The 25960-nt window shown below is 41.5% G+C and overlaps 1 protein-coding gene and 1 non-coding gene across 11 annotated transcripts in view; both read left to right on the top strand.

The window, feature by feature from the left end:
- LOC105603932 (zinc finger protein 397-like) overlaps positions 1-15515 on the top strand; it is a 30721-nt gene extending 15206 nt beyond the window's left edge. For 5 of the 10 annotated variants that reach the window (XM_060403372.1, XM_060403371.1, XM_042237162.2 and 2 more), the window contains exons 4-6: positions 7133-7500; positions 8098-8245; positions 11588-15515. In XM_060403372.1, coding sequence (XP_060259355.1) covers positions 7133-7500; positions 8098-8245; positions 11588-12939 — 1868 coding nt within the window. In that variant the 3' untranslated portion in view covers positions 12940-15515. Of the gene's footprint in view, positions 1-7132; positions 7579-8097; positions 8246-11587 lie in introns of all 10 variants that reach the window. The other 5 variants (XM_042237158.2, XM_042237157.2, XM_042237161.2 and 2 more) reach the window with 1 other exon arrangement.
- A 5686-nt stretch (positions 15516-21201) lies between these two features.
- TRNAS-GCU (transfer RNA serine (anticodon GCU)) lies at positions 21202-21283 on the top strand. The gene has a single exon. It is a non-coding gene; the product is annotated as a tRNA-Ser (tRNA).
- The last annotated feature ends 4677 nt before the right edge of the window (positions 21284-25960 follow it).

Here is a 25960-nt window from a genome sequence, read left to right as displayed (position 1 = left end):
AGGAGAACTTTAGCAGGATGAGTGAGGATGACATTGTTTTTAAAGTTGCCTAAATGAGGGGTAAGCTAGGTAATTATTTAAATAGATAAGTTTAAAAGCAACTGCTCAATGACATAGCTTGCTGTTTTGTTTGCCTCCTCTTCACCCCATTGGTGAGAGAGGAAGTCCCACCCTAAGATTCTGGGGATGGCCAAACACATGACACCTGGCTCTGGACAGATGGGATTGACAAGAGTTTATTAGTCATGTGTACTCACAGCATAAGGCAGGAGGGCCACTTGGGAGCAGAATAAACAAACAGGAGCTTTGCGATACAGGCTTCATAGTAATAAGATGAGGTGATGCCTGGTTTCCTTGGGAGGATGTGATTGGCTTGTTTGAATAATTTCATTGTGGGGGGCAAAGTGGTGAAACCCAGTAGGTTGAGGACCAAGTAGAGTGTAGCTAGTCCAGCTGATGGGGAACTAGCCCAGTGGGGTCACTTCCTGCTGGGGGGAGGCATATACCGCAAGAGTGGTGGAATTGTGGTTAGGCTTTTGGTCCTTCTGAGGCTCAAAGAGGGCTAGGTGGCTCAGTGGGAAAGAATCCACCTGACAATGCAGGAAATGCAGGTTTGATCTTTGTGTTGAAAGATCTCCTGGAGGAGGAAATGGCAACCCACTCCAGTATACTTGCCTGAAAAATCCCATGGACAGAGGAGGCTGGTGGGCTACAGTCCATGGGTCACAAAGAGTTGGACACGACTGAGTACACATGCAAGAGGCTCAAAGATGTCAAGGCAGCATATGAAGTTTTAGGCCTTGCTGCTCACTTTGTCAATTTAGAAAAAAAGCAGTGTTTAGGAAAGAGTTAAAATGTATATCTGTGCCCTCAAATTCTACTCTTTATTGATATGTCCTCTTTTTCCTCCCTCTTTCATTCTGAATCCCAGTGATACCCACTCCTCCAGTTACCCCTAGGAAAAAAATTTCAGAAATACCTTTGACCATCCAGCATGACAGTTGGACTTGATTCTATATTGGTACTAGGATTGAAAAGACATCAGGTAGCAGAGTATCTTTAATGCTTTTCTTTCTGACTTTATGCTAAAAACCAGCAGTTATCTCAAGCTTAGCTCCATCCCTGTCCCTCATACATAATCATCTGGATGTTTATGTCCTCACCATGCTTTAGTTTATCTTTGCAACCTTTGGAACAGGCAGTCTAAAAAACATTGGTATTGTCTTCTACTTTGAATGAAATATACTTTCCACTATTGTGAGGACTTGAGAAACTGGAAAGTTTATAAGGTAGAAAGTGTATAAAAGTGAGGTATTTCACTATATTCATATTTTTATGAGGATGATATAAATAAATAGCCACCCAAGAAAAACTCTGGAGGTGCTAGTTGTTCATTCTTACTACCATCATACCACTTCTATTTTATTCTGCCTTGTTTCACGGCTCAAGTAGAAAATACCTAAGAGCTATGAAATCTTTCATAAGCTGAAATGGTATAAAGCAGAGGGAATTACCTTAGGACGCATCTTGCTAACAGATGGACAGAATCGAGGTAAAGCACAGACACAGTTCAAAACTATAGTGGCTTAATGCTGAGATGCCGAGTATAGTTCCCAGAGAAGGAGCCAGTGGCATCACTCTTGCTGCTTGAGGTGCATGATGCCTTTCTACAAGGTTGGGCAGCAACGCAAATGCTCAACGTTGTTTTCACTTTTCACCTTTTTTTGGTAAAATCCTCTTCAACTTTATTTGGCAAAAGTAGATACTAATGTAGGTCTTTATTACAAGGCAAAGTGGCATAATGCAGATTTTCAAAAGGCAGGGGATACTTGTATCTCTTGATTTAGTTTAAATACAAATACTAAAAACATACTTTAAATGTCAATAATTTGAACTTTGTGGCCTTCCTAACCTTAGAGTTGGGGATGTGTTTACAAAAGATGTGTTATATTTATAACACACCTTTCCGCAGTGACTTGCCTAGTACACATTTCTGAAGATACTTTGTTTAAAGAATGGTTATTGCCTACAAATGTGTCATGCATTTTAAGGGTATATACAAGAAAAAAAATTATAATACAAAACAAAAAGGACAGATAAAAACAATTCTGCCTGGGGGAATTGGGAAAGTATATAAAGGTGAACATTTGTCAGACATTAAGGATTAGTAGGATTTTGGTATTTTAGTCAGGATTCTCAGAAAAATATATACATTACTTTTTTTTTTAAGAATTGACTCAGGCAATTGTTCAGTTCAGTTCAGTCGCTCAGTCGTGTCCGACTTTTTGCGACCCCATGAACCGCAGCATGCCAGGCCTCCCTGTCCATCACCAGCTCCCAGAGTCTACCCAAACCCATGTCCATCGAGTCGGTGATGCCACCAGCCATCTCATCCTCTGTCGTCCCCTTCTCTTCCTGCCCTCAATCCCTCCCAGCATCAGGGTCTTTCCAGATGAGTCATCTCTTCCCATTAGGTGGCCAAAGTATTGGAGTTTCAGCTTCAACATCAGTCCTTCCAATGAACACCCTGGATTGATCTCCTTTAGAATGGACTGGTTGGATCTCCTTGCAGTCCAAGGGACTCTCAAGAAATTCTCCAATACCACAGTTCAAAAACATCAGTTCTTTGGCGCTCAGCTTGCTTTATAGTCCAACTCTCACATTCATACAAGACTACTGGAAAAACCATAGCCTTGACTAGACAGACTTTTGTTGGCAAAGTAATGTCTCTGCTTAGGTGTCTGTCTATAATGCGGGAGACCTGGGTTTGATCCCTGGGTTGGGAAGATCCCCTAGAGAAGGAAATGGCAATCCACTCCAGTACTATTGCCTGGAAAATCCCATGGAGAGAGGAGACTGTAGTCCATGGGGTCACAAAGAATCGGACACAACTGGATGACCACTTTTCTAGGTTGGTCATAACTTTCCTTCCAAGGAGTGTCTTTTAATTTCATGGCTGCAATCACCATCTGCAGTGATTTTGGAGCCCCCAAAAATTAAGTCAGCCATTGTTTCCCCATCTATTTCCTGTGAAGTGATGGGACTGGATGCCATGATCTTTGTTTTCTGAATGTTGAGCTTTAAGCCAACTATTTCACTCTCCTCTTTCACTTTCATCAAGAGGCTCTTTAGTTCTTCACTTTCTGCCATAAGGGTGGTATCATCTGCATATCTGAGGTTAATGATATTTCTCCTGGCAATCTTGATTCCAGCTTGTACTTCATCCAGCCCCGCTTTTCTCATGATGTACTCTGCATATAAGTTAAATAAGCAGGGTGATAATATACAGCCTTGACGTACTCCTTTTCCTATTTGGAACCAGTCTGTTCTATGTCCAGATCTAACTGTTGCTTCCTGACCTGCATGCAGGTTTCTCAAGAGGCAGGTCAGGTGGTCTGGTATTTCCATCTCTTGAAGAATTTTCCACAGTTTATTGTGATCCACACAGTCAAAGGCTTTGGCATAGTCATTAAAGCAGAAATAGACGTTTTCCTGGAACTCTCTTGCTTTTTTGATGATCCAGCGGATGTTGGCAATTTGATTTCTGGTTCCTCTGCCTTTTCTAAAACCAGCTTGAATGTCTGGAAGTTCACAGTTCACATATTGCTAAAGCCTGGCTTGGAGATTTTGAGCATTACTTTACTAGCATGTGAGATGAATGCAATTGTGTGGTAGTTTGCGCATTCTTTGGCATTGCCTTTCTTTGGGATTGGAATGAAACCTGACCTTTTCCAGTCCTGTGGCCACTGCTGAGTTTTCCAAATTTGCTGACATATTGAGTGCAGCACTTTCACAGCATCATCTTTTAGAATTTCAAAGAGCTCAGCTAGAATTCCATCACCTCCACTATCTTTGTTTGTAGTGATGCTTCCTAAGGCCCCTTGACTTCACATTCTAGGATGTCTGGCTCTAGGTGAGTGTGAGTGATCACACCATCGTGATTATCTGGGTTGTGAAGATCTTTTTTGTACAGTTCTGTGTATTCTTGCCACCTCTTCTTAATATCTTCTGCTTCTGTTAGGTCCATATTATTTCTGTCCTTCATTGAGCCCATCTTTGCATGAAGTGTTCCCTTGGTATCTCTAATTTTCTTGAAGAGATCTCTAGTCTTTCCCGTTCTGTTGTTTTCCTCTATTTCTTTGCATTGATCACTGAAGAAGGCTTTCTTATCTCTCCTTGCTATTCTTTGGAACTCTGTATTCAAATGGGTATATCCTTCCTTTTCTCCTTTGCTTTTTGCTTCCCTTCTTTTCACAGCTTTTTGTAAGGCCTCCTCAGGCAGCCATTTTGCTCTTTTGCATTTCTTTTTCAGACAATTGGGGAGCTACTAATTCCAAAATATGCAATGCAGGCTGGCAGGGAATGCAAGCAGGATTCCTATGTTACAGTTTTAAGGCAAAATTCCCTCTTGAGGATATCTCAGTTTTGTCTCAAGGCCTTCAGCTGATTGGATGAGGCCCACCCATTATGGACGGTAATATCCTCTGCTTAAAGTCAACAGCTTGATGATGGGAGGTCCCAGAGCAGACCTTTGGTAGCCTTTATGCAGACTGTGCCCTGCTGGTCATCTCCCCCATCCGGATGGCCTCTGGCCAACTGCTGTTTGCCAGCCTCCTCAAAATAAACTGTGGAAAATTCTGAAAGAAATGGGAATACAGACCACCTGACCTGCCTTCTTGAGAAACCTATATGCAGGTCAGGAAGCAACAGTTAGAACTGGATATGTAACAACAGACTGGTTCCAAATTGGGAAAGTAATACATCAAGGCTGTATATTGTCACCCTGCTTATTTAACTTATATGCAGAATACATCATGAGAAATGCTGGGCTGGAGATAGTACAAGCTGGAATCAAGATTGCCGGGAGACATATCAATCACCTCAGATATGCAGATGATACCACCCTTATGGCAGAAAGTGAAGAGGAACTAAAAGCCTCTTGATGAAACTGAAAGAAGAATGAAAAGCTGGCTTAAAGCTCAACATTCAGAAAATGAAGATCATGGCATCTGGTCCCATCACGTCATGGGAAATAGATGGGGAAACAGTGTCAGACTTAATTTTAGGGGGCTCCAAAATCACTGCACATGGTGATTGCAGCCATGAGATTAAAAGAGGCTTACTCCTTGGAAGAAAAGTTATGACCAACCTAGATAGCATATTCAAAAGCAGAGATATTACTTTGCCAACAAAAGTCTGTCTAGTCAAAGCTATGGTTTTTCCAGTGGTCATGTGTGAATGTGAAAGTTGGACTGTGAAGAAAGCTGAGTGCCAAAGAATTCATGCTTTTGAACTGTGGTGTTGGAGAAGACTCTTGAGAATCCCTTGGACTGCAAGGAGATCCAACCAGTCCATCCTAAAGGAGACCAGTCCTGGGTGTTCACTGGAAGGACTGATGCTGAAGCTGAAACTCCAGTACTTTGGCCACCTCATGTGAAGAGTTGACTCACTGGAAAAGACCCTGATGCTGGGAGGGATTGGGGGCAGGAGGAGAAGGGGACGACAGAGGATGAGATGGTTGGATGGCATCACCGACTCGATGGACATGAGTTTAAGTAGACTCCGGGAGCTGGTGATGGACAGGGAGGCCTGGCGTGCTGTGATTCATGGAGTTGCAAAGTGTCGGACACGACTGAGCGACTGAACTGAACTGAACTGAACTACTTCAATTCACAAACCTCTTCTCCATTTCTTGCCCTAGGATGGTTTCCCCAACTCCTGAACTTCCCACAGCCTTCTGAAATTTCCATTGCTTTCTGGCCCAAGCTCTTTACCACATCTGTACTTATTTCTTCTCTACCATCTCTATTTTCTTAGTGTTTCTTCCTGGTATCAGCATATTCACGAGGTCCTAAAGGATAGCTATCATGTTCCTTCCTTAGAGGGAAGGTGCAGTTCCCTTAGAGGGAAGCCCTGTTCTGGGCGCAGGACAGAGGAGATGAAAACACCCAAGGAAAAGGCAGTGGGGGAGACAAACTGGTAACAATGCCGACTCCCAGCGGCCTACCTCCGTTAAGGAAAAGGACAATCATTTTTTTCTATGTCGTCACCAAGCACTCCTCCCATACACTTTCAGTATCCTGCCGGGTTCACAAGAGCAAGTGTCCAAAACATTTTTTTTTTTTTTTAAATAACTCTCAGAGATCCAGTAATTGGGTTTGGTGTTATCTGTCAACACCTTTAGTCTTGAACCGCTAGAAATGAACATGTACCATCCTAGCACTGCAAGGTAACCAAGAAACGCCGGGCACGTGCGTGGAGGCGGGTCACTGGGACATGCTCAGGGACGTGGCCTCTTGGAGACGCCGGAAGCCGGGTGCGTCTGAGCGTCCAGTTCCGGAGCCGAGGCCGCTTTTTCTCGGGTTCAGCCCTGCGGGACCCCAGACTTACTGGGCCACATGGAACAGCCAGCACCAGCCCTGGTTCCAGCCCAGGGACACCCGGTGCCCGGAGAGGCTGGCAGCGGGCATCTGTCTGAGAGGCTTTGGAAAGGCTGGCCCCAAGCCCCTCAGACAGGACCCTGTCCTGGGTTTGGGAGGGGGGTCCCTGGGTTTGGGGGGTCCCCTTTTTGGCAACCATGCTTCCCACGCTCTGACGGAACCAGGGCCACCACTACTGTGTGAACGAGGTAGAATTTTGCTCTCCATTTTGCAAGATTCACACGAAAACATCAGTAATTTTCTGGCTGTGATTCGTAACTTTTCCTTTCCCACAGGTTGGATCTTATGTACTCAAATGTGGAGAAACTGTGCCAAGTGATTAGAAATTTTTGTTTTAGGCTGGGGCTACATCCACGTACTTAACGCCGAATTTTGGAGAAATGTTCCATTAAGTGCAAGTCTTCACTCCATTCTACCCCTGGCAATTATATATTTTTACTTATCTCCTTAACATATTATACACTTTTCATATTGGTTGTGTGTGTTTTACTGTTTCAACTAGAATGGACACTCTGCTAATGCATTTCAAACACCTTGAACAGTTTCTGTGCAAGGTAGGCTTCTAAAAAATATTTGTGGATTTAGTGAATTAATAAAATTAGTTATCTTGGTTACAGATCGTCTTCTTTCTTGTGTGGGTTCTTCGAAGTATTTGCCATCTATCTCTTTATCATTTAATTCTTATTCCCCAGGGTGTCCTCAGAAGCCTTCAGTTGAAACTCCAGGCATGATGGCTGTGGACACAAGAAAGTCTGCTGGTCAGCTGTTCCAAGCCCCATGGGGTCAGCAGGGCCCTATGATGGTGACAGTGAAGCTGGAGGAAGACCACCCCAAGAATCAGGGTCTCAGCCTTCCAGAGAACCAGCTTCCTGCCCGGGAGATCTTCAGGCAGCAGTTTAGGCACTTCTGCTACCAGGATTCCCCTGGACCCCGGCTGGCCCTGAGCCAGCTCCAGGAGCTCTGCCATCAGTGGCTTAGACCAGAGACACATGCCAAGGAGGAGATCCTGGACCTGCTGGTGCTGGAGCAGTTCCTGTCCATCCTGCCCCAGGAGCTCCAGGTCTCAGTTCGGGAGCATCATCCAGAGAGTGGGGAAGAGGCAGTGACCGAGCTGGAGAATCTGGAAAGAAAGAGAAATGTACATATTAGGAAGAGACAAGTCTGATGTGGTTGTGGGGAACTGGAAGCAAAATTTTCTCAAGTGTGGAGGCTCTGAGAACAGTGGGAAAACCTAGCATTTAGCAGGGAACTGAGCTGCTTCCTAAGCCAGTCCTGTAAGAGGGGGAAGGGTGGGAAACAGGAGATTCAGGGATGGAGTAAAGATGCTGAAGGCATTCTGTAAGTATCATGCTGTGTACTCTACTGGTCATTTCAACATTCACAGCAACAAAGAACTAGGTGGTATCACATATGGAAACTAAGTTCAGAGAGGTTGTTTAACTTAGCGGAGGAGACATAGCCAATAAATGAAGTGACAGAGACAGGATTTGATTAGACTTTCTGATCAAAAGGTAAGCATCACTTACCTTTCTGGCTACCCTTTAGCACCCTAAGGCCTTGGTTTCTCTTCTAGTCTCTCCAGGGATGTTTCTTGGAAATTCCTCTCTGAGGTTTAGTTCCTGTAAATTCAGGCCTAATGAGTGCCACTTGTCTCTAGGTTTCAGCTTGTTCTCTAGAACAGAAGATACTTTTGCAGACAATGACCCTTCAAACACTAGATGAAGAATCGTCATATACCCGAGCTCAGCCCCCAGCAGTCCAGTTCAAGGGTGAAAGACCTGAGCCCCTACCATCAGAGGAAACAGGTGAGGCAAGAATTTCTCTAGGAAATTTGGAGTGAAATGAAGTCCCCCGTTGGCTTTTTTTGTGAAGTATGACATGTTAATTCCTTGTGATGAGAGTTGTTAAAGGATATGACAAAGCTGACATTTTAGGTAATAATGATTAAAAGGTGATGTCATCTCAGAACAGCCTCTGTAGTATGTTAATTTTAAATATCCATAGTTGAATTTTCTGCAGATCGTCTGTAGCAGATGTTACTGTCAAGTATTTTGATGCTTACATCCTTAAGTAGACTTTGATAGGACATTAACATTGTGAAACTATATTGACTTTTCTGAAAGTTACCTCTTGTTATTACCAGAGAAATATATATGCATTGTAGAAAGTTAGAAAATACAGAGTTGCAAAATAAGAAAACAAGCATAATATTCTATCATTCAGAGATTACAGTGACTTTTTATTATATATTTTAATATCTTTTATGTGAATGTATGTGTATACACACATTCCTTTCACTGAAAAGAGATCATTTCTGTGTGATATTTTGTAATCTATTTCGTTCAGTTAATAATCTTCCCTTTTCCCTGGCAATACGTTTTAATGTTATCTAAACTCAATGCAAATTCAGATTGGTCCATTTTTTTCCAAAATGTCTTTAAAGCTAATTTGTGCAAACCAGGATAGAATCCATGGCTGTGTGAGACATCTGGTTGTTGTGCCTTTTAATTCTCTTTTACTTTAGAACAGTTTTCCTTTCTCATTTTCCCTTTCATGGCCTAGACATTTTCATGACCCTGGGCAAGTTTCTTACTCTGTGAAGCTTTCTGGTTGCTTCCTCACTGAATCATTTATTTTGCTGCCCATGTATGCTATATTTCCATAAAATGGAAAAAAGATTGAAAGACATGGCAATATGATCCCTCCACTGAACAGCTAATTTTTCCCCTTTATAACTGCATGGCGTCGCTTTGGCAGTATGTGATTGGCTAGTTTCCCAGCAACAAAATACAAAATGTTTGAGAATTCTTCTATGGGTCAATCATTTTATTAAGTGTTGCAGAATGATTTTATGACTGTTTCATTCCTTCTGTGTTATTAACTGTTAGTCTTCTTTATAGTGAACAAATCGTCAAATCATCTGTTTGATCACTTCATATTAGACAGTCAAGATTGATGCTTTGTTTCCCCCCGTATTTACAAATTTTCAAATTCAAGGAATGGTTTAATAGGCACCTCAAATGACAACATGGGATTTTAGGACTTTCTTTGTGTTAGTATCATTATGGGTTTAGTAATTTTCATTGAGTCAGTCTGCTTCAATCTACCACAGTTGCTACTTGTTTTAAAGCTCAGATTGATACATCTTTGCCTAGTTTGGATGTCTTCCACCCTGTTCCTAACTCTTTTTGCCATGACCCTATGAATTTTGAATCCTTGCTTTCTGAACAAAATTAATTATTCCATTCTCACCGTGTACTTTCCCTAGACCCAGATTTGGTATCAACCCTTTCTGAAGGAGCTTTAATTCTTCTTAATGGAGAAGGCTATTGAAGTAGAAAATCTGGCTGCTGGGAGTGTTCTTTTTCCCTCGGGTAACAATACTTCTAGCACATTTTATGGGTGGAGCTAGATGTACATTTTTTTTTTCTAAGAATTATGAGTTCATATTGGTGTATTCAGTTTTGTTTTACCACTACAGTGTTCCATTATTTTTCTATATCATGTTTTGTCTATGCATTTGCTTTTGTTAATTCCTTCCTTATGTTCTCCCTTGTTTTTAAAATTTATTTATTTTAGATTGTAGTAGTTTGTATCAGAAGTGTTCCCAGGAAGCGTAAGCAAGGGGAATGAGACAGAAGAGAGAAAAGTGTTCCTAAATGAGCAGATTCTCTTGGTTAATTAGTTGTCCTTTTTATTTTTTAATTTTTGAGCTGGCTGGATCGATCTGTATATCTATTACTAATATAAATATTTGATGCTACAAATATTTCATTGAACACTGGTTTTGATGAATCCCAAATGTTTTGAAATGTAGCATTTTTGTTATTTTCTAGAAAATCTGAAACGTATTTCTCCTTTGAACCAGTAATTGAAAGTTTTAAATTTTCTGATGGAAGGGCTTATTTTCTGATTTTGTTACTAATTCTAGATTTATTGTTATCAGAGAATGTTTGTGTTGTTTACACCTTTTGGAGTTTATTATGGTTTACCTATGACCCCAAAATTAGTTTTCATTAAAGGTCACTGCACATCTGAGAAGATGTTCTATTTTCCAGATACAGAACTTGATATACATGTTTATCCATAGATTTAATAATCTTGTAAGTCTTCTGAATGTTTATTTTTTTGTCTGTTTGGTGGTTGTTTCTAGACAGAGAAAGAATGATTAAAGTCTGTTGTTTGTTTTGTCTCTTTATCTCATCTATAATTTCTGCTCTAGAAAATGTGTTCCTTTGTTATTTTCTATGTAATTATTCATGTCTGTTCCATGGTCACTATAAATTGTAATGTTTATTTATCATTATACTTTTCTTTGTCTCATTTCATGCTCTTGGCTTGAATCTCACCTTTTATCTGAAATTAAGATCATGATGCCTTTCTTTTTATTTTCATTTGCTCAATTTTCTCTTGCTCATCCTTTATTCATAACTTTACTCAATCGTTTTATCATAGATGTGTCTCTTGTATATTTAGTGTAGTTGAATTTTTCTCTGCTCAATTAATGACCACAAAGTTAGCAATTAAACCACACACATTTATTATCTCAGTTTCTGTGGGTCAGGAGTCTGGGTATGTGGCTTAGCTGGATCCTCCACTTCTGGGTCTCTTACAAGGTTGCAGCCAAAGATAGGTTCTCACCTGACTTGTGACTGAGGAAGGATCCACTTCCAACCTCACATGGATGTTGGCAGGATGCAGTTCTTTGTCAGTCACGCAGACAGAGGGCCTTCCTTCCTTCCTGGTTGCTGACCAAACCCAGCTTCAGTTCCTTGCCACATGGGCTTCTCTATATGGTGACATTCTTAATCAAAGCCAGCAAACCAGGAAGGAAGGGTATCAATAGAGAAAGTCTTATGGTAGGTAGAAATTATAGTCTTGGGTAATCATAGAAGTGACATCCTATCAATTTTACCATACTCTGTTGGTAAATCAGCCATGCTTTATTCTTTCTCACTCCCACACCTGTATTACTCCCATTCCTTTTACTTGGCTCATCTGTTTCTCTGAATCCCTGACACTAAATAAAGAAAAGATAGAAAGTGCTCTGTTACATCTGAAATAAACATTAAGCCTCCTAGCTCTCTATCTGTTAGATCATTTTTGAGTTGCCTTTTCTCCTCAAATTGTGTGGTGTATTGTTTCAGATGGTGAGATGAAGATTGAGAATTTGACATTAGAAGTGAAACAGGAACCTTGTGAAGAAACAGAATGGTATAGGGAGGGGTCTGATGGACATCATGAAACTATATGTCAGCATGCCATACAGAGAGGAGACAATGAGCCTAGTGAAAGTTTGGAAATGCAGAATGGGGATGCCACAGGTGAGAAAATACATGGATGTGATGAATGTGAGAAAACCTTCACCTGGATGAGAGGCCTTCATATGCACAAGAGGATCCACAATGTGAAGAAACCATACTCCAGTACAGAATTTGGGCTTCACGACAAGGAAAAGCCTTATCAGTGTAAAGAGTGTGGCAAAGACTTCAGTCAGAGGGCAGGCCTCTCTCAACATCTCAAAATCCACATTGTAGAAAAGCCTCATCAGTGTAATAAATGCGGCAGATGTTTTAGTCAAAGGTCAGTTCTTTCAAAACATCAAAGTCTCCACACTGAAAAGAAGCCTTTTGAATGTATATACTGTGGGAAAACCTTCTGCCATAGTGCAGACCTCACTGAACATAAACAATTGCACAACAGAGAGAAGCCTTATGAATGTAATGAATGTGGGAAAACCTTCAGGCAGCGTTCAAATCTTACTGAGCATCAGCGAATTCACAGTAAAGAAAAACTTTTTGAATGTAAAGTATGCGGAAAAGCCTTCACTCAGTATGCAGGACTTAACCAACATCGGAGAATCCACACTGGAGAGAAACCTTTTGAATGTCCTGTATGTGGACGAGCTTTTAGCCGAAGCTCGGAACTTATAATACATCACAGAATTCACTCAGGGGAGAAACCTTATGAATGTGCTGAGTGTGGAAAAACCTTTAGAGTGAACTCAACCCTGATCATACATCAGAGAAGTCACACTGGGGAGAAGCCCTATAAATGTGATGAGTGTGGTGAAGCCTTCAGTCAACACTCGGGCCTTAACAAACACAAATTAGGAGGAAAGCACAGAAACCCTCCTAAACTAAGAAAATATACATGTGATGAGTGTGGAAAGACCTTCTCACAGTTAACTGGCCTGAGAAACCACAAAAGAATCCATACTGGGGATAAAACCTACCAATGTCCTGAGTGTGGCAAGGCCTTTACAAGGGGAGAGCATCTTATTGAACATCAGGGGATTCACAACAAGGAGAAGCCTTATCAATGTAAAGAATGTGGCAAAGCCTTCACTCAGAAGACAGGTCTTAGTCATCATATCAAAATCCACACAGGAGAGAAACCTTTTGAATGTTCTGAATGTGGGCGAGACTTCAGCTGTAAATCAAATCTCAATAAACATAAGAGAGTCCATTCTGAGGAAAAATCCTATACATATAAATAGTATGGGAAGGTCTATTAGGCAGAGAGCATTAAGCCTCAGCAGTGGCGTGAATGAGGTAAAGCCTAGAAGCTCAGCTCTGATTAGTCACCAGAGAATCCACTAAAATGACTCCTTGCCAAGATGTCTGGTGACAACTTCAAGTAGAATTCAGAATTTTTTTTCAATTGAGATGAAATGTTTCTTAAACTTCATTACTTAAAGAATGTCAGAGATACTGTGTTGAAAAGTTGTTTAAAGGTCATAAATGCTGGAAAAGTTGAGAATTTGGGAAAATAAACATCAACAAGAAATTTACCTGTAATTACCTTTGTTAAATGCAATGAAGTGTCAGTTAATACAATGAAAAGGTAAACAAGGGGTTCTGTTAAAAAATTATTTTTTATACTGAATTCACGAGTTTTTATGTTTTGCTTTTTGAAATCATTTTGATTTCTGAGTAGCCTTAGCCTAGTCTAATGTTGAAATTGCTTTTCACCATACCAGTTGCAGTCACTGGCGTATCCAAGAGCTTGGAATGTGTGAGATCAGTTGTCTGTTTCTCTACCACCTTGTCTTCCTAACCAAGCCTCTGACCAGAATTGGGTGACCTGCAGACCCTTCCCAATCCTGACCTCTCCCCCGTGACACCCCCTCCCACCCCCCGAACTAGCATTTCCTGGTGAAAAAAGATGTGTTATACTCTAAGTGATGTGGAGGGCATAAAGGTTTGGGACCACAGTACCTCAAAATCTAGTGTGGCCATCATGGCTAAAGCCCAGAGCACACATTTTTTATTGTGAACACAGCTCCTTGAGCTCAAACAGAGGACAAAAGAGAAGAGGAGAGAGTAATCCTTTCATTTCAGTATTTTCCGTCTCCTACAAATTACATTAACACAACTGAAATCTCCTTCAGCTTCAGCACTGCCTATCTCCCTCAGTCAATGTAGTGAGGGACTTTGCTGAAGTTGGTAGTAGCTTTCAAGCACTGGAAGAATGTTTCCTCAGTTTTATGACTGCACTTGACTTCTGTTGGATTTTATATTATTTATAGGGCAATAGAATTCCCTGTCAATAGCAAGAAAATCTGGCCCAACCATGGTAAAAATATTGGTGTATTTAAGTCTGTCTTAGGCTACCTAGTCTGCTGATTTGTCATTCTGTCACTTTTCTGCTCTGCTGCCTTTAATCCTCTGAAAATAAGACTCAAAACTTTCCTGTTCACGGAGAATGTTTCCCCTTGTCTTTTTTTGTAGTTACTACCTCTCACTTCCGAGGTGAATAAAACTATCATTTCTCTTTTAGGCCAGTGATATTTAACTGTCTTCAGGCTCCAGCCTATTCATATAGTGTTTTCTTAAATGGCAAATATGGAGTATTAAATGTTATTAAATGTTGTGTCAGTCCTTGAAGCCCAAGTCAAGTGTGACTCACTAGTCCAACACTTTTTTAAGATGTAATTTGTATATTCAGATCTACAACAAAATGATTCAATATTCATATATATTATGAAATAATCACCACAAAAATGTTTAATCAATATCCATCAACACAGATAACAAAATTTTCTACTTTTGATAAGAATAGTTAAGATCAACCCTCTTAGGGACTTTCAAGTATGCAATACAGTATTAACTATAGTCATCATGTTGTATATTACATCCCAATGACTTTATTTTATAAATGGAAGATTGTACCTTTGACCCCCTTCACCCATTTCACCTCTACCCTCTCCCCCAACTCTGGCAACCACCTACCTGTTCTCTGTGAATTTTATTTTTTTCCTGTTGTTTTAGATTGCATGTATAAGTGAGATCATATGGTATCTGTCTTTCTCTGACTTATTTCACTCAGCATAATGTCCTCAAGTTGTTGCAAATGGCAAGATTTCCTTTTTCTTGGCTGAACTGTATACACACTCACATTTTCTTTATCCATTTATCTGTTGATGGGCACTTAGGTTGCTTTCATGTGTTGGTTATTGTAAGTAATGCTGTAGTGAACAGGGGGGTACAGATATCTTTTTGAGTTGGCGTTTTTGTTCATTTGGGTAAATGCCAAGGAGTCGAATTGCTGGATCATGTTGATGAATCTCCATACTGTTTCCCACATGTGGTTTTGCAAATATTTTCTCCCATTTTGTAGGTTGGATGCCTTTTCATTTCGTTGATGGTTTTCTTTGCTGAGCAGAAGCTTTTTTAATGTAATGTGGTCTGACTTTTTTTTTTTTTTTTTTTTTTTGCATTTTTCATCACCAAGACCAATATCAAGTAGATTATCCTTCATGTTTTCTTCTAGAAGTTTTATGTTTCAGGTCTTATGTTCAGCTCTTTAATCCATGTTGACAGTTTTTGTGTATGGTGTAAGGGAGTGGGCCACTTTCATTCTTTTGCTTGTGTTCCAGTTTCCTTAACACTGTTCATTGAAGGGACTGTCCTTTCCCCATTGTATATTCTTGGTTCCTTTGTTGTAAATAAATTGACCATATATGCATGGGTTTATTTTTGGACTCTGTTCCATTGATCTGTATGTCTGTTATATGCAAATAACATACTGTTTTGATTATTATGGTTCTGCAATATAGTTTAAAATCAGAAAGTGTGATGCTTCCAGCTTCATTCTTCTTTCTCAACATCACTTTGGCTATTTGGGGTCTATTTTGGTTCCATTTGAATTTTAGGATTGTTTGTTCTATTTTGGTGAAAAATATCATTGGAATTTTGGTAGAGATTGCACTGAATCTCCAGATTGCTTTGAATTGCATGGTACAGCATCAAAATCTAAAGTAGCTTTTCAAAAGGGCTTCTTACCTCAGTGAAAATAGTGGTTCCCAGCCTTCAGCACTGGGTTATCAACCAACACAAACCCTTGATAGGCACAGCCTGACCCACGGACAGTAAAATCTTGTAAGGGATTCTGAAGACCCTCAATAAGGGTAACTAGTCACTTCCAGAAAATGGAAAAAAGGATTTGAGGGGGATTCTGTTTTTTAACCCTTGGAACGTGAGCTTATATTCTCTTTAAAGTCATGATAAAGATAGAATTTCAGGGATGTTTGCAATTTGTTTTAAAAATAAATGTAGGGAAGAAAACAAGTACTGTATTGATTCTTCAGAGACTCTGAGAAAGCAAGGCTACCATATGACCCAGCAATTCCACTCCTGCATATATACCTGAAAAAAGTTAAAACACTAAGTCAAAAAATAACATGCACCCCAATGTTCATATTTACAGTTGCTCAGATATGAAAGCAACCTAAGTATCCATCAACAGATACATTCTTGCAGCAACATGGCCCTGAAGGATATTAAGCTAAGTGAAATCAGAGAAAGACTGTATGATATTACTTACATGTGAAATCTAAAAACATAATGAATACAATAAAAGGAACACCAAGATAGAGAACAAACTAGCTGTTACCAGTGGAGAGAGGGAAGCGGGGAGGGGTAACGTAGGGATAGAGGATTAAGAGGTACAAACTATTGTGTATAAAATAAGTTACAAGGATATATTGTACAACAGAATATAATCAATATCTTATAGAGCATTGATTGATTAGAGGCTCTAGGAAAGCAATTCCTTCAACCACAAAGAAGGTCTCCCTTGGCAGAGGGATAGGGGTCTTAATCTCAAGGTCCAAGCAATACTCAGGCAGTGTTCCAGCACTAGACCAGTTTCCGTGAAACTCTTTCTGCATCCAGCTCCTTAGCATTCCCCGGTAAGAGGAAAAGTCAGCCACACTCTCCACCAGATTTTCCCAGAATCTGGTCTGGAAATAGGAGGGGGGCAATCTGAAAGAAAGGTCTGTGGCCTTGGGAACGGCAGAAAGCTACTTGGGTGGGTGAATATTATGGCCCTGCTAGGATCCAGATCTTAACATGGGGAAATGTTGAAACCTCTTCCTGTCATTATCCACCCTAATACCCCAACTTTGAGTTTGTCATCCCAGTATTGTCTAACACCTTGTTTATGTTGCTTGTTTACCTACTGACAGAACGGGAGGGTATACAGCCAAAGAGAGGCTGCTTTCCTGGAATTTCTATAGACTGTTTCAGAAACTCAAGCACACATCCCAGCGGGAGCAGAAAAGGTTGCAACCATGTTCAGTTCAGTCGCTCAGTCGTGTCCAACTCTTTGTGACCCCATGAATCACAGCACGCCAGGCCTCCCTGTCCATCACCAACTCCCGGAGTTCACTCAGACTCACGTCCATCGAGTCAGTGATGCCATCCAGCCATCTCATCTTCTGTCGTCCCCTTCTCCTCCTGCCCCCAATCCCTCCCAGCATCAGAGTCTTTTCCAATGAGTCAACTCTTCGCATGAGGTGGCCAAAGTACTGGAGTTTCAGCTTTAGCATCATTCCTTCCAAAGAAATCCCAGGGCTGCAACCATGTTGCTGCTGCTGCTGCTGCTGCTGCTAAGTTGCTTCAGTCTTGTCCGACTCTGTGCGACCCCATAGATGGCAGCCCACCAGGCTCTCCCCATCCCTGGGATTCTCCAGGCAAGAACACTGGAGTGGGCTGCCATTTCCTTCTCCAATGCATGAAAGTGAAAAGTGAAAGTGAAGTCACTCAGTCGTGTTAGACTCTTCGAGACCCCATGGTCTGTAGCCTACCAGGCTCCTCCGTCCATGGGATTTTCCAGGCAAGAGTACTGGAGTGGGGTGCCATCGCCTTCTCCCGCAACCGTGTTACCACAGCCTAAATTTTCTACAGTTCACACTGCCTTGCCTTTTCTTCTCCGTGTGCCTGGGGACACACAGTTCTTGGGGAAGGTGAACAGTTCCTGGTCCCCTGATTCCTCCAGGATGCAGAGAGGGCAGTTTTGAAAGATTAGCTAAGATTCTCTTTCAGATGGGAAAAGTTCAACTCTGGGCAGCTGATTTGAATGGACATGGGAATTGTAAGCAGGGATAGAAGAGCCAAGAGACGTGTGTCATAGAGCTAGTTGTAATCACAGCTTTCCCCATCTAGAGAACCAAAGTCCAGAGCAACATCCTTCAAAAGCCTCCAAAAAAATGAAGGGAAGCCTTCACCTGCACACTGAGCAGATTTTGTTTCCTGGCTTTTGGTTTGGTATTTGGCAATTTAGGTCCTAAGAATGGCTTCTGGTATTCCTAGCATTCTGTTTCTTTTTAAGACTTTTGACACCACTGGTTTCCCCTTCTGCCTTGCTTGTCAAGCCTAAAACAAATGAGTCAATGAAACTTGATCGCATCTCCACTGGATTTTAGGGGGAAATAATTTGCAACCTTCTCGTTTGAAATACTGCCTCAGAGGTAACAGCACTGGGCTGTGGAGACAAGAGTGCTCTGTTTAAACCACAGTGGGGCAACTCTGCGTGGGACCCTGGGCAGGCACCCATCTTGAAAGGGTGGTACTGGAATTGCCTTAATTTTTTTTTAATTTATTTTACTGAAGTAAGGTTGATAGTGGCTCAGCTGGCAAAGACTCCACCTGCAATGCGGGAGACCTGGGTTCGATCCCTGGGTTGGGAAGATCCCCTGGAGAAGGGAAAGGCTACTCACTCCAGTATTCTGGCCTGGAGAATTCCATGAACTGTAGAGCGCAGGTTGGAGGGTGGGGCGGGGAAGGGGTAGGGGTTGTTGCTGGCGAGGAGTCTATACTGTTGTTGGATGGAAAGGTTTGGGGAATGCAGGCAGGTGAGTACTTCTCACGGAGCTGTCAGCCTGTGAACCGCAGATGTTTTTCAGTTTCACACTTTTACCTACATGCCTTTAAGTTGTGGATAAGGAATTTCCTACAAATAGGGTATTAACCCCTACCTCAGCTTTTCTTGTCAATACAGTTATATATGTCTTTGTTTATTTACTTATACGCCCCCTGACCATTGGATGGCATGGTCATCCCTGATGGCATGGTTGAATGGCATCACCGACTTGATGGACACGAGTTTGAGCAAGCCCCGGGAGTTGATGATGGACAGGGAAGCCTAGCATGCTGCAGTCCATTGGGTCGCAAAGAGTCGGACACGACTGAGCGACTGAACTGACTGACTCTGACTCCCTGACTGTTGCATTAATTCTTCCTTGCTTATTCAATAAAGTGAAGTTAAATATATTATAACTTTTATTATGGACATTTAAAAACACACAAAAAATAATATAATGTAGTCTAATGTGTTCATCACCCAACTGTAAAAATTAGTATTTTTTCCAATCTCTCTCTCTAAATATATATGTATATACATATATGTATTTCCCAACCTTTTTCCTCCTGTGTTTTAAAGAAAATCTAGGCATAATATAGTTTTACCCATCAAGACTTCAATACATAAAGGAGATAGAATTTTAAAATATATGCCCTGCTCATTTATTTATGGACATGTCTAGTAGGAGGAAGATGGTTTCTTCAGTTTTTTGGTTTTTTTTTTTTGCTTCATCCCATCTTATTTTTATCAATGTGTTAATTTTCTTACAATAATCATTTTGTTTTCTCCACTGGACTGCCAAAGAATTCCATCATGAATGTTTTTTTGGGTTTTCCCCCCACTGGGTTTTATTTTCTACTTGAATACAATTTAATGTAATTAATAGTTTATTTTGCTAGTATTACAACTACCATAATATCAAATGATTTACACAGCGATAACTATTTTAAGACAATTTTCTAAGCATTTCACTGATGTTAACTAATTTAATGTTAACTAATTTGATGTTTCACTAATTTAATACTCACCATAACTTTATGGTTAAAAAAAACTAAAATTATCAACCCAAAAGTTTCAATTAATTGAAAATGTGCTTTCTAGGTACCTTAATTCTAATGCTTAGATTTGGTATTAAATTTATTAACAATAGTTATTGTTTACTTACACTGACATTGGTGTAATAAGACCAAAACAAATACGTTTCTAGACCTCTTGCTGTAGGGAGAGTGGTATAAGTTAAATTTCAGGGAAACTCTTAGTTAACAGCAGAAATCCACCCCCCCCCCCCCACCCCCACCCCCGAGCTTCCACTAGGAATAGTTCTGAAGTCACTGGTGTGAAATGAGGTTGCCTTTGAGTCTCTGAAAGGTAGATGTGAGTGGTAGCCTATGATGCAAAGGGTAACAATTTACTCGCCCCACTCAAAGGAACAAATAAGATGGTTTTATTCGGTATTTTAGATGAAGTACTTCTAAAGGTTTCGTGCCGATCAAAGGTATTTGGAAATTCGGTGAATCAGTTGAGAGAGGAGTTCCTCCCAACAAAGTTAAGGGCTGAGCTAAGAGATTTCATAGAGAGGGAAAAGGGACCAATTTTTGGTAGAAAAGAACATTTCAACCTTCAAACTTCTGCACTACACTTTTGTTTTTCGTTGTTTAGTGTTCGACTTTTGAGACCCCAAGGCTTGTAGCCTGCCACGCTCCTCTATCGGTGTGATTTCTCAGGCAGGAGTGGATTTGCCGTTTCGTTCTTCAGGGCATCTTGACCCAGGAATCGAACCTGCATCTCCTGCATTGCGGGCGGATTCTTTACCGTTAAGCCACCTTTCAAAGTACAGAAACTCTTATGAGTGGAAAAGGTTTCATGATGGTCATTTTATCCCAGAGGTTGCCAGAGCCAGAAGGGACGTTATAGGTTACTCAATCCGGCCTGCACAGTGAAGTTTAGGAAAGAGCCACAGCCAGGACCTGCACTTTGACTCCCGCATCTGGGATTATTTACCCACCCCACCGTTGGTTGATAGGAGTCAAGCTAAACCAATCTTGTGCTACGATGCAAACAAGTTCCCATTATGACTCTTGCTCTTTTCTCCTTTTTTTTTTTTTTTTTCCCTAAAACACGTTCTCCTGCGTTGCTGATTTTTCAGACTGCTCAGTGCCAAGAGAGGAAAACAAAAGACAAATGAGGGCATCTTCTGGCTGGCGAGCATATCACAAAAGTAAATAGAAAGGAATCGGGGTTCTGGTACCACGTAGAAAACGGGAATCCAGGGAGTTCTGATCAAGAGGTGGGGAAATCGGTCCCTTCAATGCGAAATGCAGCGGTCGAGGGACCTTGTGGAAGTCGGGTGAGTGTTTCCCGGGGACTCAGAGCTGAGCTGGCAAGACAGTGTTGGCCTGTGTCCAATAACGTGTATTATGCGTGGTTCCACCTGTTATCAGCTATTTGCCAAGTAACTTCACTCCAAGCGCTGTCAATTACTGTCCGTTGTGAAATTTACTTTAAGACATCTGACTCACACTGTGGTTGTGACTATTAAGCCGGGAAAAGAACGATTAGATGCGTTACTATAAAACGCCTGCCAGAAGGTGTTGAAGAAATAAAACTTGCATGCGACGAGGTGGCCGAGTGGTTAAGGCGATGGACTGCTAATCCATTGTGCTCTGCACGCGTGGGTTCGAATCCCATCCTCGTCGACTAGCTGAGTTTGTGAGGGGTGGTTACTCGTTTTGGCGAGGTAAATGAGTGAAGTGAATTAATTCCTTCTATTCCACACCCCTCCCCCCCCCCCCTCCACCCCCCACCCCCGTTCCCGACTTCCTTAGTAGCATTTTGTCATGGCTGTTAATTTTGTTAAATAATACATTTGATTAGTGCTTCATTCTCCCATTGTCCCTTGAAATTTTCACAGCAAGTTTTGCTTAGCAGAGATTTTCCACTGAGAACATCACTGAAGAATTAATTGAAGACTATAGAAAAACATTGCCAAATAAATTTAGAGGAGCATATAAAATTGTTTATAGAGAATTGTACACAAAATTTGGGGTTATTTAAGGCATTATCAGGTTAATTTTATCTTTAGGGAATTTTTGTCTATTATCTTTTAACTTTAAAAGCAACCATTTCTAAGGATCCCTATCATTGACAAGGAAGAATATGTATCTCTTAGAGATATGACAAAACTAAAAAATACACACTACAATATTTTCAGTTAAAGCTGAGTATTTCTCCCCGAGAAAAGGTAATAAAAATCTGAGACTTCCCTGTTGGCCCAGCAGTTAAGACTATTCACTTCTGCAGAGGGCACAGGTTTGATCCCTGGTCAAAGCACCAAGATCCCCGCATGCCCTGTGATGCACTCCCCCACAAAGTAACATGCAGTTTCTACCTGTGACTTCCATCTTGACAGACTTTGGGAGGAAAAAATATAATGTATTTTTTTTATTATTGCCATTTTGGAGTAAGTACTATGTTCATATGATTCAAAAACTATAAAAATCTGTATACCAAATTTTGTCACCAATTAACCCTTCCCACCAGTAGGACATTATTGGCCCCAATGTGTCATTCCAGAAACACAGTATGCAAATATGGCATTAAGCTCTCTAAGATACACTTTTATTGAAGTATAGTTAATTTACAATGTTGTATTAACTTCTACTGTACAGCAAAGTGATATATTTACATATATATATTCTTTTTATTCATATATTCTTTTCATTACAGTGTATCACAATATAGTTCCCTGTGCTGTACAGTAGGACCTTGTTGTTAACCATTCTATATATAATAGTTTGCCTCTGCTAACCCCAAACTCCCAATCCTTCCCTCTCCAATCCCCTTCCCTTGGCAACCACAAGTCTGTTCTCTATGTCTTTGAGTCCATTTCTATTTTGTAAATGAATTCATTTGTATCATATTTTGGAGTCCACATGTAAATGATGTCATATAGCATTTGTCTTTCTCTTTCTGACTTACTTCACTTATGATAATCTCTAGTTCCATCTATGTTGGTCCAATGGCATTATTTTATTCTTTTTATGGCTGAGTAGTATTCCATAGTATATATGTACCACATCTTTAGCAATTCATCTATTGATGGACATTTAGCTTGTTTCCATGTCTTGGCTATTGTGAATAGTGCTGCTTCGAACATATGGGTGCATGTGTCCGAAATATAATGTTCAATGAAAAAGAGCATAGTGCAAGACAATGTATATAATGCTACTTATTTTAAAAGGTAAAGTGAAAGTGAAGTTGCTCAGTCGTGTCCAACTCTTTCCGACTCTGTGGACTATAGCCTACAAGGCTCCTCCATCCATGGGATTCTCCAGGCAAGAATACTGGAGTGGGTTGCCATTTCCTTCTCCAGGGGATCTTCCCAACCCAGGGATCGAACCCAGGCATTGGAGGCAGATGCTTTAACCTCTGAGCCACCAAGTGGCCAGTTAAATATATCTGCATCTAAATATATACACCATTTTGCATGTGTATCTATAGCTATAATATAAATGTCTAGGAGATAAGCTGTGTTCTAGGGTGTAGTCATTTGCAAGATATTTTCCAATTTCCTCCATAGGGATTATATTAATTTATGCATGTGTGCCTGCTAAGTCACTTCAGTTATGTCTGACTCTGTGTGACCCTATGCACTGTAGCCTGTCAGGCTCCTTTATCCATGGAATTCTCAAGGCAAGAATACTGGAGTGGGTTGCCATGCCCTCCTTCAGGGGATCTTGCCGACATGGGGGTGGGGTAAACGTCTCTTACATTTCCTGCATTGGGAAGCAGGTTCTTTACCACTAGCCACACCTGGGAAGCCCCCCAACCAGATAAGTAGAAAGGAAACCAGACCACATCTGCTCCTGCAGCCCTATAAGAGGAATTTTTATTTCAACTAGCATTGTCACAGATCATCTAAATGGAAGCACAAGCACTGCAGTGAGACAGAAATAGGAGTCCTGATTGCTCATAAGCTTGGTGGCTTTTGTTTATTACAGATTTTCTGGATATCCAGTGGCAGTTTATAAATTGGACTGATTAAAGAGTTAATGGATTTTAGGGACTGGTGAACTTGAGCCTTCTGTGGTTTTAGGGTGGAACTCATTTGATTGTTTTATTAGAATGAAAATTTTAAATGTCTAAATCACAGGTCTCATGTTGGATCACTGGATTAGCTCCTATGCAATCCAAGAGATTACTCTAGTTCAATGGTTCTCAAAAGTGTGTTTCTCCCAAGCAACACCAGCAACATCGTCACCTGGAAACTTGTTAGAAATACAAACTCCAGGACTGGGGCCCAACAATTTGTGCTTGAACAAACTCTGGGGTAATCCTGATAAATGCTAAAGTTTGAAACTCTAGTTTTTTTCTGTTTTGTTTTGTTTTAAAACATGGTTATCCTAGTTGCTGTCCATCTCGGTAAAATCTTTTTTCCCCAAGACTCACATTTCTCCTGTCATTCCAGCATCAACATGAGTGTCTATCCTGATTTTTCCCCTACTCTGCCAGAATTAATTGTTCTAACCCCTCCTCTGCCCACACAGCTAGGACTCACAGAGCAAGCTAAAGTGGTGTTAAAGACACCGGCGAAAGACCACCAGCAACAAACCTGACAAAATCAGTGTAATGAATTAATACAGCGACAGGATACGCCGGGAAACACTGCTCAACAAGAGAAGTGAGAGAAAACCTCCTTTATTAAGAACTTAGTTACTTTAGATGACTCTAAAGAGGCTCTAAGGGGAGCGAGAAGCGGGTCTGGGTTGATAGCTATTTCTGAGGAGGTATCAACCTTCTTGAAGAAGAAGCGCGGATTAACTGGGGATTAGGTATAGTCTTGAAAAGAGGGTGGTTTTAGGTATTCCAGTAATAGATGGGACGTAGCCGAATGGGTCTGGGACATCGTAAGAAGGCAGTAATCATTCAAAGAGCGGACTGTGGTGGCTTTTTACAGTTGCTACTTGATCTTGAGGAAAACATTGATTCCTGTTTACTTTGCAGCTGGCATTACCTGTATCTTTCCTCCCAGCCTGATAACAGCAGCCATCCCCGCCTTTTTTGTTGTTCTTTTTCAATTGGAGTAGGTTTTCTTCCTTTCCATCTAGACAGGCTTTTACTCTTTCAGGGGAGGTTGCTATGACTGTGGGCTTTCAGGAGACTTCGGAGAGGAAGCAGGCCGAGATTGCCTCCTTTTAACTCCAGCCCAAAGCGCCTAAGAGAGGAGGCGCGCGAGAAAGGCCCGCAGAGGGGGACGAACTTGCGCTCCCGCCTTCTCTGCCTGCTGCTGCTTTGAGGCCTTTCCAGGCTAGGGTTAGGGTGGGAGTCGGTAAGAAAAGCAGAACAGAAGGCCACCTCTCGAGAATTATCCCAGCGAACAGAGAGGTCGCTTCCCGCAGATGCCCCTCGGCGAAGAACGCCCCCCCCCCCGCTGGAGGTCGGCGGTAGGGTGCCAGGTGAAACAATGCCCAGCTATATGTGAATTTCAGATAGAAAATGAGCAATTTTTGTATACACGTGTGGAAAACCTAGACAGTGGTTGCACATCCGTGAGCAGCGTTCGGGGCACGGCGGGCAGCGAGGAGGGTTCTTGATTCTGAGGCCAGAGAGCGTCTTCATCTCAGGAAATCTCACTCTCCCTCCCTTTCCACCGGCTCCCCAGGAGTCTGTAAACTTTCAAGAGAAAATGCCCGTTTCTGACTTCTCCAGGGCTCAGGCCACTTGGGAATCACATAAAGAGCCATTAAATGATGACTTGAGAACTCCTTCGCTTTGAAATATAACTCTTTCCTTGAAGCTAAACGTATAGTTACGTCGGAAAGGGTTGTTACTCAAAACGGGGGAGAAAAAATAAAGCGGGGTTGGGGAGGCAGAAACGAGCTCCTCCTAGTCACTTACCCGAGAGGCAAAGCTAAACGATCCAAAGGTCGCTTCGAGATATATGAAGGATATGAACTCCGATCGCCAGATTCAAAGCCCAGAAAGTTAACCGTTACATAGTAGGACAGTTATCAGGTGGTGTTTGCGATGATGTTTAAGTGAAATGGACTGGCAGCCTTGGCTGCGGTTTCTGCGATCCCACTGCCTTGGAGGAATCCCCCCACCTGCGCCTTCTGCTCGCTCAGCCCCCCTTATTTGCTCCAGTTCTTTGAGTTCTTCTTTCTCTTGCATCTCCAGCTCCCACGGACCTTCAAATAACCTGTCTAGAATGGCGCGTGCGTTGAAAAGGTGTGAGTCTAGAGGAGATGCGTTGCCCCTTCCGCTCCAGTTTCATTCAGTCCAGAGGTTCGCGTTCTCTTTGGGGAGAGTTCCTGCAACTCTCTTGGTCGCAGGGCACAGTCCAGTATGGAAGGAATGTTCATAATTTCAAATTC

This window comes from Ovis aries, chromosome 20 (genome assembly GCF_016772045.2).
Source record: "Ovis aries strain OAR_USU_Benz2616 breed Rambouillet chromosome 20, ARS-UI_Ramb_v3.0, whole genome shotgun sequence".
In the NCBI taxonomy this organism is placed as follows: domain Eukaryota; kingdom Metazoa; phylum Chordata; class Mammalia; order Artiodactyla; family Bovidae; genus Ovis; species Ovis aries.
This window is presented reverse-complemented; position numbering and strand designations above follow the sequence as displayed.